At 69.5% G+C, this 12,336-nt stretch overlaps 2 protein-coding genes and 1 long non-coding RNA gene across 3 annotated transcripts; 1 reads left to right on the top strand and 2 right to left on the bottom strand.

The window, feature by feature from the left end:
• Positions 1–340: 340 nt before the first annotated feature.
• LOC135192567 (uncharacterized) lies at positions 341–1,084 on the bottom strand. The gene is made up of 3 exons (XR_010309010.1): positions 1,052–1,084; positions 783–840; positions 341–471 (listed from the first exon to the last, which is right to left on the bottom strand). It is a non-coding gene; the product is annotated as an uncharacterized LOC135192567 (long non-coding RNA).
• Positions 1,085–2,339: 1,255 nt separating this feature from the next.
• Positions 2,340–5,230, top strand: NR1I3 (nuclear receptor subfamily 1 group I member 3). The gene is made up of 8 exons (XM_064175933.1): positions 2,340–2,503; positions 3,360–3,490; positions 3,820–3,992; positions 4,083–4,282; positions 4,385–4,530; positions 4,655–4,771; positions 4,867–4,972; positions 5,064–5,230. The coding sequence occupies exons 1-8, from the start codon at positions 2,340–2,342 to the stop codon at positions 5,191–5,193; spliced, it is 1,167 nt and encodes a 388-aa protein (XP_064032003.1). The 3' UTR covers positions 5,194–5,230.
• Positions 5,231–5,263: 33 nt separating this feature from the next.
• Positions 5,264–10,200, bottom strand: TOMM40L (translocase of outer mitochondrial membrane 40 like). Its single transcript, XM_064176022.1, has 9 exons — positions 10,054–10,200; positions 8,843–8,910; positions 8,612–8,704; positions 7,650–7,751; positions 7,458–7,563; positions 6,392–6,514; positions 6,186–6,262; positions 6,003–6,105; positions 5,264–5,919 (listed from the first exon to the last, which is right to left on the bottom strand). Exons 1-9 carry the CDS (start codon positions 10,151–10,153, stop codon positions 5,780–5,782), a joined length of 912 nt encoding a protein of 303 aa, XP_064032092.1. The 5' UTR covers positions 10,154–10,200; the 3' UTR covers positions 5,264–5,779.
• Between the last annotated feature and the right edge of the window lie 2,136 nt (positions 10,201–12,336).

Raw genomic sequence — 12,336 nt, 5'->3', positions numbered from 1 at the left:
ACCAGCAGGGACGGGACGCGGAGCCTGTCCCTAGGAAAGGGGCATTTCTGTGCCACTCCCTCGTACAAGAGCCACCTCCGCTCCGGGAGGGGCACAAGGCTCGGCCCTCTACACCGACCCCCCAGCTTCACCCAGGGTCGTGGCTTAGAGGTGGGTGAGGGGCAGGGAAGGGCTGAGCATCCCCCGGCCCCACTCGCAGAGGACGGGCAGCTCCGGCATGGCAGAGGCCAGGACGGGGCCGTGCCAGAGGTGAGTGCCCGCCGCGGGTGGGGGGTCCCGGGACGCCGGAGCCGTTCAGGGCCCCGATTCCTTCTTCCGCTTCTGGAAGCGGCGGAATTTCCCCTGGATGGCGAGCGCGGCTCTCTCCGTCTCGGGCGCGCTCAGGTCGATGTCGATCTCCTCCTCCTCCTCCTTCTTGGGGTCACCGCCTTTGGCTGGGGGGGACGACGACGACGACCACCAGGACAGGGGCTGCTGCCCTGGTCACAGCCTGGCACCACCAGACTCACCCCAGCACCCACTGACCACCTTGACCCCCACGCCAGTAGCAGGGGACACCCAGGGGGACACTCTTCCTCCCCCTTCCCCACTCCCCACGCAGCCCCCCCCCTCCCCCCCCCCCCCCCCCCGGGACCACAGGGAATAGGAAAAGGGGAGAGCAGGTCCCCAAATCTATCCAAGTGTCCCCCTCCCCCAAAGGTGGGGACACAGATGGCAGAGGCTCAGGGGACAGGACCCCAGCGAGGGTCCCGGGAGGTGACACCGGGTCCGGCGGTCCTCACCTTCCTGCTGCCCGCCGGGGGCCTCCGCCGCGGGGGGGGGAGTCTCACAGGGACTGCGCTGCGGAGAGAAGCGGGGGGCCGGGGGTGACACGGGGCCCCCAGACCCGAGCCAGCACCGGGGAGGGAGGGGAAAGGCTCCGCTTCACCGGGAGCCTCCCCGCGACCGCTGAGGTCTCCTCCCCTATCTAAACAACTCGCTCCGGGGTGCAGCATCCTCCCCCCGCCCGGGATCGGTGAATCAGATAACGGAAACCCGGCACTGGCCTCACCTCGCTCATGACCGCTCCGGTGCCGCTGCCGTTGCCGGTGTGCAGACCCCCCCCACCCAACCGCTGCCTTTATAGGGGTGTGGCTGAGTGACAACCGGGGGCAGCCAATGAGGCGCGGGGGTGGGATCGGTGGGGATCTGCCCCCCCACGTGTGACCCCCCCCCCCCCCCTCCAACCGAGCCTCGACGCCCCGCAGAGCCGAAACCCGGGCGGGAGGGGACACCAGAGGGGCTGTGGCCGTTGTCACCTCGCAAGCTGCCACCGTCCTGGGTGGGGTGTCCAGAAGGTGTGGAGGTGATGCTCAGGGTGGGGGCACAGGCACTGCTCGGGAGGCCTGGGGTGGGGATGCAGATGGCACCTCCCCGTGGAGACCTTCTTCTGGGGTCGCTGATGGCAGGGTGGCACCGCCATGGTCCCTGTCCCCTGCCTGCCCCTGCCATCTTCTGCCTGTCCTCCATCCCCTGCCTGTCCCCTCTCTGTCTGCCTGTCCCTGCCATCTCCTGCCTGTCCTCCATCTCCTGCCTGTCCCCTCTCTGTCTGCCTGCCCCTGCCATCTCCTGCCTGTCCTCCATCCCCTGCCTGTCCCCTCTCTGTCTGCCTGCCCCTGCCATCTCCTGCCTGTCCCCTCTCTGTCTGCCTGTCCTCCATCTCCTGCCTGTCCCCTCTCTGTCTGCCTGTCCCTGCTGCCTCCTGCCTGTCCTTCATCTCCTGCCTGTCCCCTCTGTCTGTGTCCCCTCTGTCTACCTGTTCCCTCTCTGTCTGCCTGTCCCTGCTATCTCCTGCCTGTCCCTGCCACCTCCTGCCTGTCCCCCATTCCCGCACCTGCCTGTCCCCGCCCCGCCCTGCCTGTCCCCGCCTGCCACAGCCTCAAGTTCAAGGTTCAAACTCCAGAGGGCTCCGCTGGGTGACAACAAGGACGAGCGGGGCCCGGGCAGCCTCTGGCCGTGTGGCAGCGAGCAGCAGGCACCAGCCACAGCGGTGGGCACCAGGTCCCAGGTAACGGCGCCAAGGTAAAGTGGCCACCATCGGGGGTGCCACACGGGTGGGGCAGGAGGTGGCAGCGGTGGGTGGGCGCCTGAGGGTGCTGCGCTGTAGGGCAGAGGGGACACTGCATCCGTGAGGGGTGACAAGAGCAGAGGGGGCACAGGAGCCGGTGTTGGGGCAGTGGCCACTGCAGGGCAGTGCCACTGGTGGGGCAGGGTGTCAGGGGTACACCCATGCCCCACGCACCCACGCTGTAGGCTCTGTCCCCACCACTGTCACCTGTGTCCAGGTGCTGTCCCCAGCCATGTCCGTGTCGAGCCCCTCAGACCCAGAGGGCAGCCCCTGCCCACTACCAAGGCGCCAGGTGCCCAGGGGGGAGGAGGAGAAGGTCTGTGCTGTCTGTGGGGACCGTGCCAGTGGGTACCACTTCCATGTCATGACCTGCGAGGGCTGCAAGGGCTTCTTCAGGTGGGGGCTGCCACCCTGGGGGCTGCTCCGTGGCACAGGGCAGGTGCCAGGGCACCAGGTGGGATGGGACAGGAGTGGGGTGAAGTGGGATAGGCCAGAGGAGGGGGAACAAGAAGGGATGGAACAGGACAAGGTGGGAAAGGGCAGTATGAGATGGGACAGGATGTGACAAAAAAGGATGTAGTGGGATGGGATAAGACACAGTGGGATGGGACAGGATGGGACAAAGGGACAGGGCAGGATGGGATGGGTTGGGATGGGAGAGGGCACAGTGGGATGGGACAAGGGGGCAGGGTAGGGTGGGAGAGGACAAGGGGACAGGGCAGGATGGGATGGGTTGGGATGGGAGAGGATACAGTGGGATGGGATAAGTGGGCAGGATGGGATGAGTTGGGATGGGAGAGGGCACAGTGGGGTGGGATAAGGGGACAGGGCAGGGTGGGAGAGGACAAGGGGACAGGGCGGGATGAGATGGGTTGGGATGGGAGAAGATACAGCAGGGTGGGGTGGGACAAGGGGACAGGGCAGGATGGGATGGGATGGGCCATAGGGGGTGGGGTGGGACAAGGGGACAGGGCAGAGTGGGATGGGATGGGACATAGAGGGGTGGGGTGGGACAAGGGGACAGGGCAGAGTGGGATAGGAGAAGACAGAGTGGGGTGGGACGGAACCAGATGGTCCCACGGCCAAGGCAGCTGCTGTCACCTCACGCTTGGGCCACGGTGGTGATGAGGTCTTGCGGGCTGAAGGTGACCCCACCCTGGTCCACCCAGTCCCCCGCTCCCTCTGCTGTCCCTCTGCCACCCTCAGGGGCAGGCAGTGACAGCGCCCATGGCCCACCCCTGTGTGCCCCCAGGCGCTCCATCATCAAGGGCGTGCACTTTGCCTGCCCCTTCTCGCGGAGCTGTGCTGTCACCAAGGCCAAGCGGCGACAGTGCCAGGCCTGCCGCCTCCAGAAGTGCTTCGCCGTGGGCATGCGGAAGGACAGTGAGTGCGGCGGCACCGGGACGTGGGCTGCGGGGACGCAGGGGAGACCGGAGGGGAGGAGTGGGACGCAGGTCAAGAGGGAGAAGGACATAGCGGGTAGGGGGCGAGGGGGAGTGTGGCGGTGCCAAGGGCAGGAATGCGAGACGGAGAGGACAGCCTGGGTGGGCTGGCAGCGGGGGGCATGGGGGGGTAGAGCCGATGGGGCGGCCGAGGACAAAGGGACGGCAAGGGCCGGGGCCACAGACGTGACCGGGGCCATAGGTGAGGGAGAGAGCGGACCACGGCTCTATGCCAGCGGTGCCCACCCGGTGCCGGCGGTGCCCACCCAGTGATCATGTCGGAGGAGGCGCTGCGGCAGCGGCGGGCACTGCGCGGGCAGCGGCGGCTGGCCCGGGAGCAGCCGGCGGGGCTGACGGCGGAGCAGCAGGAGCTCATCACCATCCTCATCGCCGCCCACCAGCGCAACTTCGACTCCAGCTTCTCCCAGTTCACGCACTACTGGGTGAGCAGGGACCCCTCCGGCCCCAGGGGCTCCCCCCCCCCTTCCTCGGCTCGGTGCTAACGCCCCGGCTCGGTGCCGCCGCCGCCGCAGCCTGCCGTGCGCCTCTGTATCCCCAGCCCGCAGCCGCAGAGCCCCCCGGAGCCCGGCGAGCCCTCGGCGTGCCCGCAGCAGGACTGCCTGGACCCGGACGTGCTGCCAGACGTCTTCTCCATGCTGCCTCACTTCGCCGACCTCAGCACCTTCATGATCCAGCAGGTCATCAGCTTCGCCAAGGAGATCCCAGCCTTCAGGTCCGCGGGGAAGAGGAAGGGCAGGAGACGCCCCCCCCAGGTGCCACCCTCCCCTAAGTGCCACCCTCCCCTGCCCCTGACGCCTGCCCCCTCCCCCAGCAGGAGCTTGCCCATCAACGATCAGATCTCGCTGCTGAAGGGATCCACGCTGGAGATCTGCCAGATCCAGTTCAACACCGTCTTCAACGCCGAGACCAACGCCTGGGAGTGCGGCCAGCACTGCTACACCATCCAGGACGGAGCCCTGGGTGAGGGGAAGGGGGGGAAGGGGATTGGTGCCACTAGGGAAGGCGCAAGGGGACGGCCACGTCCCGGTCCCGGTCCCGGTCCCGGTCCCGGTCCGTCCCCGCCTGACGGCCGCGCTGCCCGCAGCTGGCTTCCAGCAGATCTACCTGGAGCCGCTGCTCAAGTTCCACATCAGCCTGAGGAAGCTGCAGCTGCATGAGGCCGAGTACGTCCTGCTGCAGGCCATGCTGCTCTTCACACCAGGTAGGGACAGCCTGGGGTGGGGGTGGGGGGGGAAATCTGTGGTGGCATCAGGACGTGCCCCCGGGCCCCGCTGACCCCCGCCCTGCCCCCCCTAGACAACGCCAGCATCACCCAGCGAGACTTCATCGACCAGTTCCAGGAGAAGGTTGCTCTGACGCTCAAGAGCTACATCGACCACTGCCACCCCATGCCCGAGGGCAGGTACCCGAGGGGGTGGGTGGGGACAGCCAGCGCCGGGCCGCGGTCCCCTCCCTCGCAAGGACCTGAGCCGAGTGCCCTGTGCCCTGCCCAGGCTCCTCTATGCCAAGCTGCTGCTGCTGCTGACCGAGCTGCAGACGCTGAAGGTGGAGAACACTCGGCAGATCCTGCACATCCAGGACCTGTCCTCCATGACTCCTCTGCTCTCCGAGATCATCAGCTAGAGCCCAACCCCCCCGCCCAGTGCCCTGCCCTGCTCCCTGGCACGGGGGGGCTCATCCATGCCCACAGCACTTGACAGGCAGAGTAAAGCTCTTTTATTTTTCCAGGCTCTGTGGCTACGGGCACAGGGGCACCGCGGGCACGGGGGCACCGCGGGCACCACCTGGAGCCACCCCCTCCACCCCCGCCCTGTGTCACCAGGAGGAAACGGGGGAGGGAGAGGGCAGAGCGGGGGTAGAGAGTAGTGTGGTGAGGAGGGTGGCACGGGCCAAAAACAGGGCAGAGGAATGCCCCCCGAGGGCCAAAAACGGGGCCGAGGGATGCCCCCCAAGGGCCAAAAACAGGGCAGAGGAATGCCCCCCGAGGGCCAAAAACGGGGCCGAGGGATGCCCCCCACGGGCCCCAGCGGCTGCAGCTCCTCAGCCTGGAGGCTGTCACAGAGCATCCCCCAGCCGCGAGGGGGCAAACCCTCCCCCGCCCTCCACGGGCTCCCCTGGCACCGTGGCACGAGAGCAAGGCCCGGCTGGCACCTGGGTGGCACAGCACAGCGGCTCCCTGAGCAGGATGGTGGCGCCCGCGGCCCCCCCCTCAGCCCACGGTGACGCTGAAGCCGCAGTGGAAGCGATTCCGCCAGTGGTTGAGGAAGGCACCGAGCGCCAGGCTGACGGGCAGGGGGGGCAGCCTCTTCTCCAGCACGCCCCCGACGCTCCAGTTACTGTCCAGGAGCCCTGCGAGGAGGGGGGGCAGGGAGTGAGCAGCCGCCCGCGGTGCCAGGGCTGGCGGTGGGCACGGCCAAGCTCTCCCTGCTCACCTCTGAAGACGACGTTGCCTTGGGGCAGGCTGAGTTGGTAGCCGAAGGCGAAGGTTGTGTCCTGCAGCCGAGTGTTGGCCTCCAGCTCCACCCCGACCTGCACCTGCAGGGGTGGGAAGGGTCAGCAGCAGGGCACCGCGGGGGGGGGGGGGGGGCACGGGCCGGGCACAGGGGCACCCTCACCTGCTCGTTGGCTCGGTGGTAGTAGCTGGCATGGGCACCGCCGTAGCCCACGTTCAGCGTCGCCACCCACTTGTGAGCTGGAAGGCAGAGGGCGAAGCAGGGGGGAGAGGGGAGCCAGGGTGGCACCTATCCACCCCTCACCTCCACCCCGGGGTGGGGGGCAGCATTGGTGGCTGTGCCCACGGTGCCCCAGGGCAGCTGCCTACCTGTGTATTTGCCTGCCAGGGTCAGGATGGCACCCTCCTCGCCAGGGCGCCGGTGGTAAACCAACTCCCCCCCCAGCACCAGGCGGGGGGTGAGGCTCTGCAGGAAATGTGCCACCAGGATGACTGTGGGGACAGCAGAGGGACAGTGCCACCCCCACGGGATGGCTGAGGGGCAGTGCCACCCCCAGGGACAGCATAGAGACAGTGCCACCCCCAGGGACGGCTGAGGGACAGTGCCACCCCATCAGGGATGGCACAGAGACAGTGTCACCTCACCAGGGACAGCATAGAGACAGTGCCACCCCCAGGGACGGCTGAGGGACAGTGCCACCCCATCAGGGATGGCACAGAGACAGTGTCACCTCACCAGGGACAGCATAGAGACAGTGCCACCCCCAGGGACGGCTGAGGGACAGTGCCACCCCACCAGGGATGGCACAGAGACAGTGCCACCCTACCAGGGATGACACAGAGGGACAGTGCCACCCCACCAGGATTAGCACAGAGACAGTGCCACCCACAGGGACACAGAGGGACAGTGTCACCCCACCAGGGTTAGCACAGAGACAGTGCCACCCACAGGGACACAGAGGGACAGTGCCACCCCACCAGGGTTAGCACAGAGACAGTGCCACCCCACCAGGGTTAGCACAGAGACAGTGCCACCCGCAGGGACACAGAGGGACAGTGCCACCCCACCAGGGTTAGCACAGAGACAGTGCCACCCCACCAGGGATGGCACAGAGGGACAGTGCCACCCCACCAGGGTTAGCACAGAGACAGTGCCACCCCACCAGGGATGGCACAGAGGGACAGTGCCACCCCACCAGGGTTAGCACAGAGACAGTGCCACCCGCAGGGACACAGAGGGACAGTGCCACCCCACCAGGGTTAGCACAGAGACAGTGCCACCCCACCAGGGATGGCACAGAGACAGTGCCACCCCCAGGGACAGCAGAGGGACAGTGCCCCCCAGGATGACGCTGGGGCCAGCGGAAGGACAGCTCCACCCTCGCTGCGCTGCCACCCGGTGCCCGGCGGCCCAGGTGGGCACTGCCCTGCTCACCGGACTGCCCGAGCAGGTCAGGGTTGCCCAGGGTGAGGGTGGCAGTGCAGTCGTCCCCTCGGTACTCGCCGTCGAACTGCCAGGTGACGAACTTGGCCTGGTGAGTCTGCAAGGGGGAGGGCACCACCGCGGGTCCTGCAGCCCTGCCCACCGCTGCCAGCGGCCGCCGGGCACCGCCCCCCCAGCACCCACCTGGAAGACAGCTTTGGTGCGGATGCGCTCGGCCAGCAGGTGCAGCACCTGGGCATTGAGGCTGCCACTGTTGTCCATGTCCCCAACCAGCGTGGGGAACACCTGGGGACACAGGGGAGGGGCAGCTGCTGGGGTGGGCAGGGGGCAAAGGGACACCCCCCCCCGTGCCCCTCTGCCTGCATCTGAGACGCAGGCTGGCACCTCCTTCGCAGCCCAGATGCCACCCACCCTGCTTGGTGGTCCAGGGCACCTCAGGGCCACCCTTAGCTCACTGCAGAGCCACTCTTGGGTCACCTCAGGGACACTCTTAGGTCACCTCAGGGCACCACCCAAGCAGTGCCCTCAGGTCCCCCCAGGGCCAACTTCAGGCCACCCCAGGGCCACTCTCAGGTCTCGCCAGGGCCACCCTCAGGCCAGCAGCCCAGCAGTGGCCTCAGGTCCCCCCAGAGCCACTCTTAGGTCCCCCCAGGTCCCCACAGAGCCACTCTCAGGCCACCCCAGAGTCACTCTCAGGCCACCTCAGGGCCACCTTCAGGGCACCCCAGGGCCACCTTCAGGGCACCCCAGGGCCACCTTCAGGGCACCCCAGGGCCACTCACAGACCACCTCAGGGCCACCTTCAAGGCACCTCAGGGCCACTCTCAGGCCACCCCAGGGTCACTCTCAGGCCACCCCAGGGCCACCCTCAGGCCACCTCAGGGCCATCTTCAGGGCACTCCAGGGCCACTCTCAGGCCACCCCAGGGCCACCTTCAGGGCACCCCAGGGCCACCCTCAGGGCACTCCAGGGCCACCCTCAGGGCACTCCAGGGCCACCCTCAGGCCACCAGCCCAGCAGTGGCCTCAGGTCCCCCCAGGGCCACCCTCAGGGCACTCCAGGGCCACCCTCAGGGCACTCCAGGGCCACCCTCAGGCCACCAGGCCAGCAGTGGCCTCAGGCCCCCCCAGCCCCCCGGGGCTCACCTCGCTGGGGCTGAGCTGTTTGTCACCCACGAAGGTGGCATTGAAGTGGTAGTTGGAGGGGCCAAGGCTGCTCATGTGGACTGTGTGTGTCACCTGTGGGCACAGCAGATCAGCCTGGGGGGCAGCCCAAGGGGGGGTGACAGCAGCACCCCCCGGCAGCGTGGGGTCACCCTCACCCCTCCAGCCCCCCCAACCCCCCCCCCCCGCGGGTCCCCTGCGTGTCCCTCTGACCTGGAAGTGGCTGCTCAGGGTCTTGTTGACGATCAGCTTCACCCCCTCCATCTGCTGCGGGAACACCTCTGCGTGGGGGCGACACGGACAGCGTGGGGGCAGCAGGGGACAGCGTGGGGGCAGCAGGGGACAGCGTGGGGGCAGCAGGGGACAGCGTGGGGGCAGCAGGGGACAGCGTGGGGGCAGCAGGGGACAGCGGGGGGGCAGCGTGGGGGGGCAGAGGGCAGCGAGGGGACACCGGGAGGGGCAGAGGGGGGCAGCAGGGGACAGCGTGGGGCACAGTGAGGGCAGCGAGGGGACATCGGGAGGGGGCAGAGGGGGGACACCGAGGGGACATCGGGGGGGGGCAGAGGGGGGACACCGAGGGGACACCGGGAGGGGCAGAGGGGGGGACACCGAGGGGACACCGGGAGGGGCAGAGGGGGGGACACCGAGGGGACACCGGGAGGGGCAGAGGGGGGGACACCGAGGGGACACCGGGAGGGGCAGAGGGGGGGACACCGAGGGGACACCGGGAGGGGCAGAGGGGGGACACCGAGGGGACACCGGGAGGGGCAGAGGGGGGACACCGAGGGGACACCGGGAGGGGCAGAGGGGGGACACCGAGGGGACACCGGGAGGGGCAGAGGGGGACACCGAGGGGACACCGGGAGGGGCAGAGGGGGGATACCGAGGGGACACCGGGAGGGGCAGAGGGGGGATACCGAGGGGACACCGAGGGGACACCGGGAGGGGCAGAGGGGGGACACCGAGGAGACACCGAGGGGACACCGGGAGGGGCAGAGGGGGGGACACCGAGGGGACACCGGGAGGGGCAGAGGGGGGCAGCAGGGGACAGCGGAGGGCAGAGCGGGGGCAGAGTTGGGGCTGAGCGGCGACAGCGCTGCCGCCCCCCTCTCCTCGGGCCAAAGCCCCCCCCCTCCGGGGGCCATTCCCCTGCTCCCGGTGCCACCCAGGGGCCGACCCCCGATGCCTCCCCGCCCCCCCGCCCCGGTCCCAGCTCGTCCCCCCCGCACCGCCCAGGCGCTCTCCCGCTCTCGACGCCTCCCTCCCCCGCTCCGCTGCGCGCAGTGTCTGTCCCCCCCCCCCACCCTCGGTGTCTCCCCAGCCCCGCTGCCCTCCGGCCCCGCTGTCCCCCTCGCTTTACGGTGCCTCGTCTGGGCCCCGGTGACCCCCGGGTCTCGGTGACCCCCGGGCGCCGCCGGCCTCACCTTTGCACTGCCGGTGCAGCTCATCGAAGCTGCCAGGGCTGCCGAGCGGCTCCCCGCGGCGCGGGGCCCGGGGCGCGGCGGGGCCCAGCAAGTTGCCCATGGCCCGGCCCGGCTCTCACCGCTGCCGCCCGCCCCCCCCGTCCCCGCCGGCCGCCGCCATCGCGGCCACCGCCGCCGGAAGCAGCTCCGCCAGGCTTGAAGCCGCCGCCGCCATCTTGAGCCCGGGCAGCGCTCGGCCGCTCATTGGCTGAGCCCGCTCGGGCGGGGCGCTGCGGGACAGTGCTCCGCAGCCCCCCCGGCCCCGCTTCACAACCGTTCCGGGGTCGCCGCGTTCCGAGCCACGTGTCCCCTGCTGTCCTCACGCCTCCCCCCGGGTGCTTCTTCCCTGCTCCCGTCCCGTGTCCCTCCGTGTCCTCTTTGCTCGCGTCCTCCCTGCACGCCTGGCCCCACTCGTGTCCCGCACTGCCCCGTGTGCCCTCCCCACATCCCCGGACCTCCCGGTTGTGCCCCAATTTTCCTCCGTGTCCGTGTCCCGCCTCGTCCCCGTCCCCCTCCCTGTGTCCTTGCCCGTGGCCGGTGTGCCCTCTGTTTCGCCTGATCTGTGTCCCCTCCTTGCCCCACGTCCCCGGTGCCACATCCCTTGTCCCGTGTCCCCAGCACCCCCCGTCCCTGTCCCCGTCCCTGTCCCTGCTGCCGTCACCAGCAGCTTTCCTGGAAAGGGCTGACGTGGGCAGGGGCTTGCAGGGGACGGGACCGCAGTGGCCTCCACCGGAGAACCGAGAGGTTTTGCTCCCCGGTGCCGCCCAGCTGCCCTTTAGCCGTCCCCAAACGCTGCCAGCGCTGGCTCCTGGCCCCGGGGCAGGTTGCCCGCAGGGTCCCTCGCCACGGACGCCCCCTCGGGGACCCCGCGGTGCCAGCCGCCGCCGCCCAGCCCCCGCGCTGAGTCACGGCGTCGTGTTGGCGGCCGAGGGTCAGCGATAAGCGGGCGACGACCTTCGCCCCGGGGGTGCCGAGGAGGAGGAGGAGTGGGGGTGGGATGCGGTTTGCAGCCCCTCGGGGTGGCCTCGCCGAACCGGGAGCCATCCGTGGGCTCCGGTAGAAGAGGTGGCATCTGGCAGAGCCGGGGGTGGGGGGGTGGGTTGGGGGTGGCCCTGGAGTGGCTCTGCCAGCTGCCACCTTGTGCCCGGGGACACCAACGTGCCACAAGGCCACTGCGTGGGGCTACTGCAGGTCACAGGGCTCCCGCGGGCTGCTGCGGGGTCAGCAGGCAAGTGCCCGGCTGGGGCAGCCCTGAGCCCCGGGTGTGACCCCCTCCAGCTGCGGTCCCTGGGCCATCGTCACCCACACCTCGTGTCCTGCCTGGGGGCGTGGAGCCTTGGGGACACAGGGACAAGACCCTAGGGTCCAGGGCCAGCCTGGCAAGGACGAGGAGGGGCAGTACCCCACAGCGACCCTTACCCCCACCGTGTTTGCTCAGGCTGTGGTGGACACTGGCACGGCCCCCCCGGCCCAGGGGCGGGAGCTGCCCACCGGGATAAAAGCAGCCCCAGAAAGGGGCACCTCAGAGTCCTGCCCAGGTGAGCAGCAGCTGGCACGCAGTGCCCAGGCAGGATGGGGATGGGACAGGAGCAGAGCAGGATGGTGCCAGTGGAGCCACAGGGCTGGGACATGGCTGTGGCATGGGCATGAGCTGGGAGCAGCAGGGCAGGGCTGTGGGGCAGGAGCAGGACTGAGACTCGGTGGGGTAGGACATGGCAGGGATGGGCTCAGCAGGGACACTGTGGCAGTAACAGCGCAGGGCTGAGGATGCCATGGGGCAGAGGGGCAGGAGAGCCATGGGGCAACCCAACCACCCCCGGGGCTGTTCCCTCAGCCCCGCAGCCATGAAGGTGCTGGTGGCCTCCCTGCTCCCTGCTGCCTCTGCTCCGCGCTGGGACGTGGCCGTGGGGTGGGATGAGGCAGGGAGCAGTGGGGCAGGGCTGTGGGGAAGAAGCAGGACTGAGACTCCGTGGGCTGGGACACGGCGGGGATGGGCTCAGCAGGGACACGGTGGCAATAAGGGGGCAGGGTCGGGGGAGGCTGCCACGGGGCAGGAGGGGACAGCAGAGCCCTGGGGCAACCCAAGCACCGCCGAGCCCTTCCCGCAGCGCCGCAGCCATGAAGGTGCTGGTGGCCTCCCTGCTGCTGCTCTGCGCCGGCTGCCTGCAGGCTGCCATGGTGAGGCGAGAGACCTCCGACGCCGACACGGAAGCTCCTCCGGCCCTGGACGACTTCTTCAGCCGC

The sequence above is a fragment of the Pogoniulus pusillus genome, chromosome 43, assembly GCF_015220805.1.
Source record: "Pogoniulus pusillus isolate bPogPus1 chromosome 43, bPogPus1.pri, whole genome shotgun sequence".
Taxonomy (NCBI): Eukaryota; Metazoa; Chordata; class Aves; order Piciformes; family Lybiidae; genus Pogoniulus; species Pogoniulus pusillus.
Note: the sequence above shows the minus strand (reverse complement) of the source record. Positions and strands in the feature narration are given on the sequence as shown.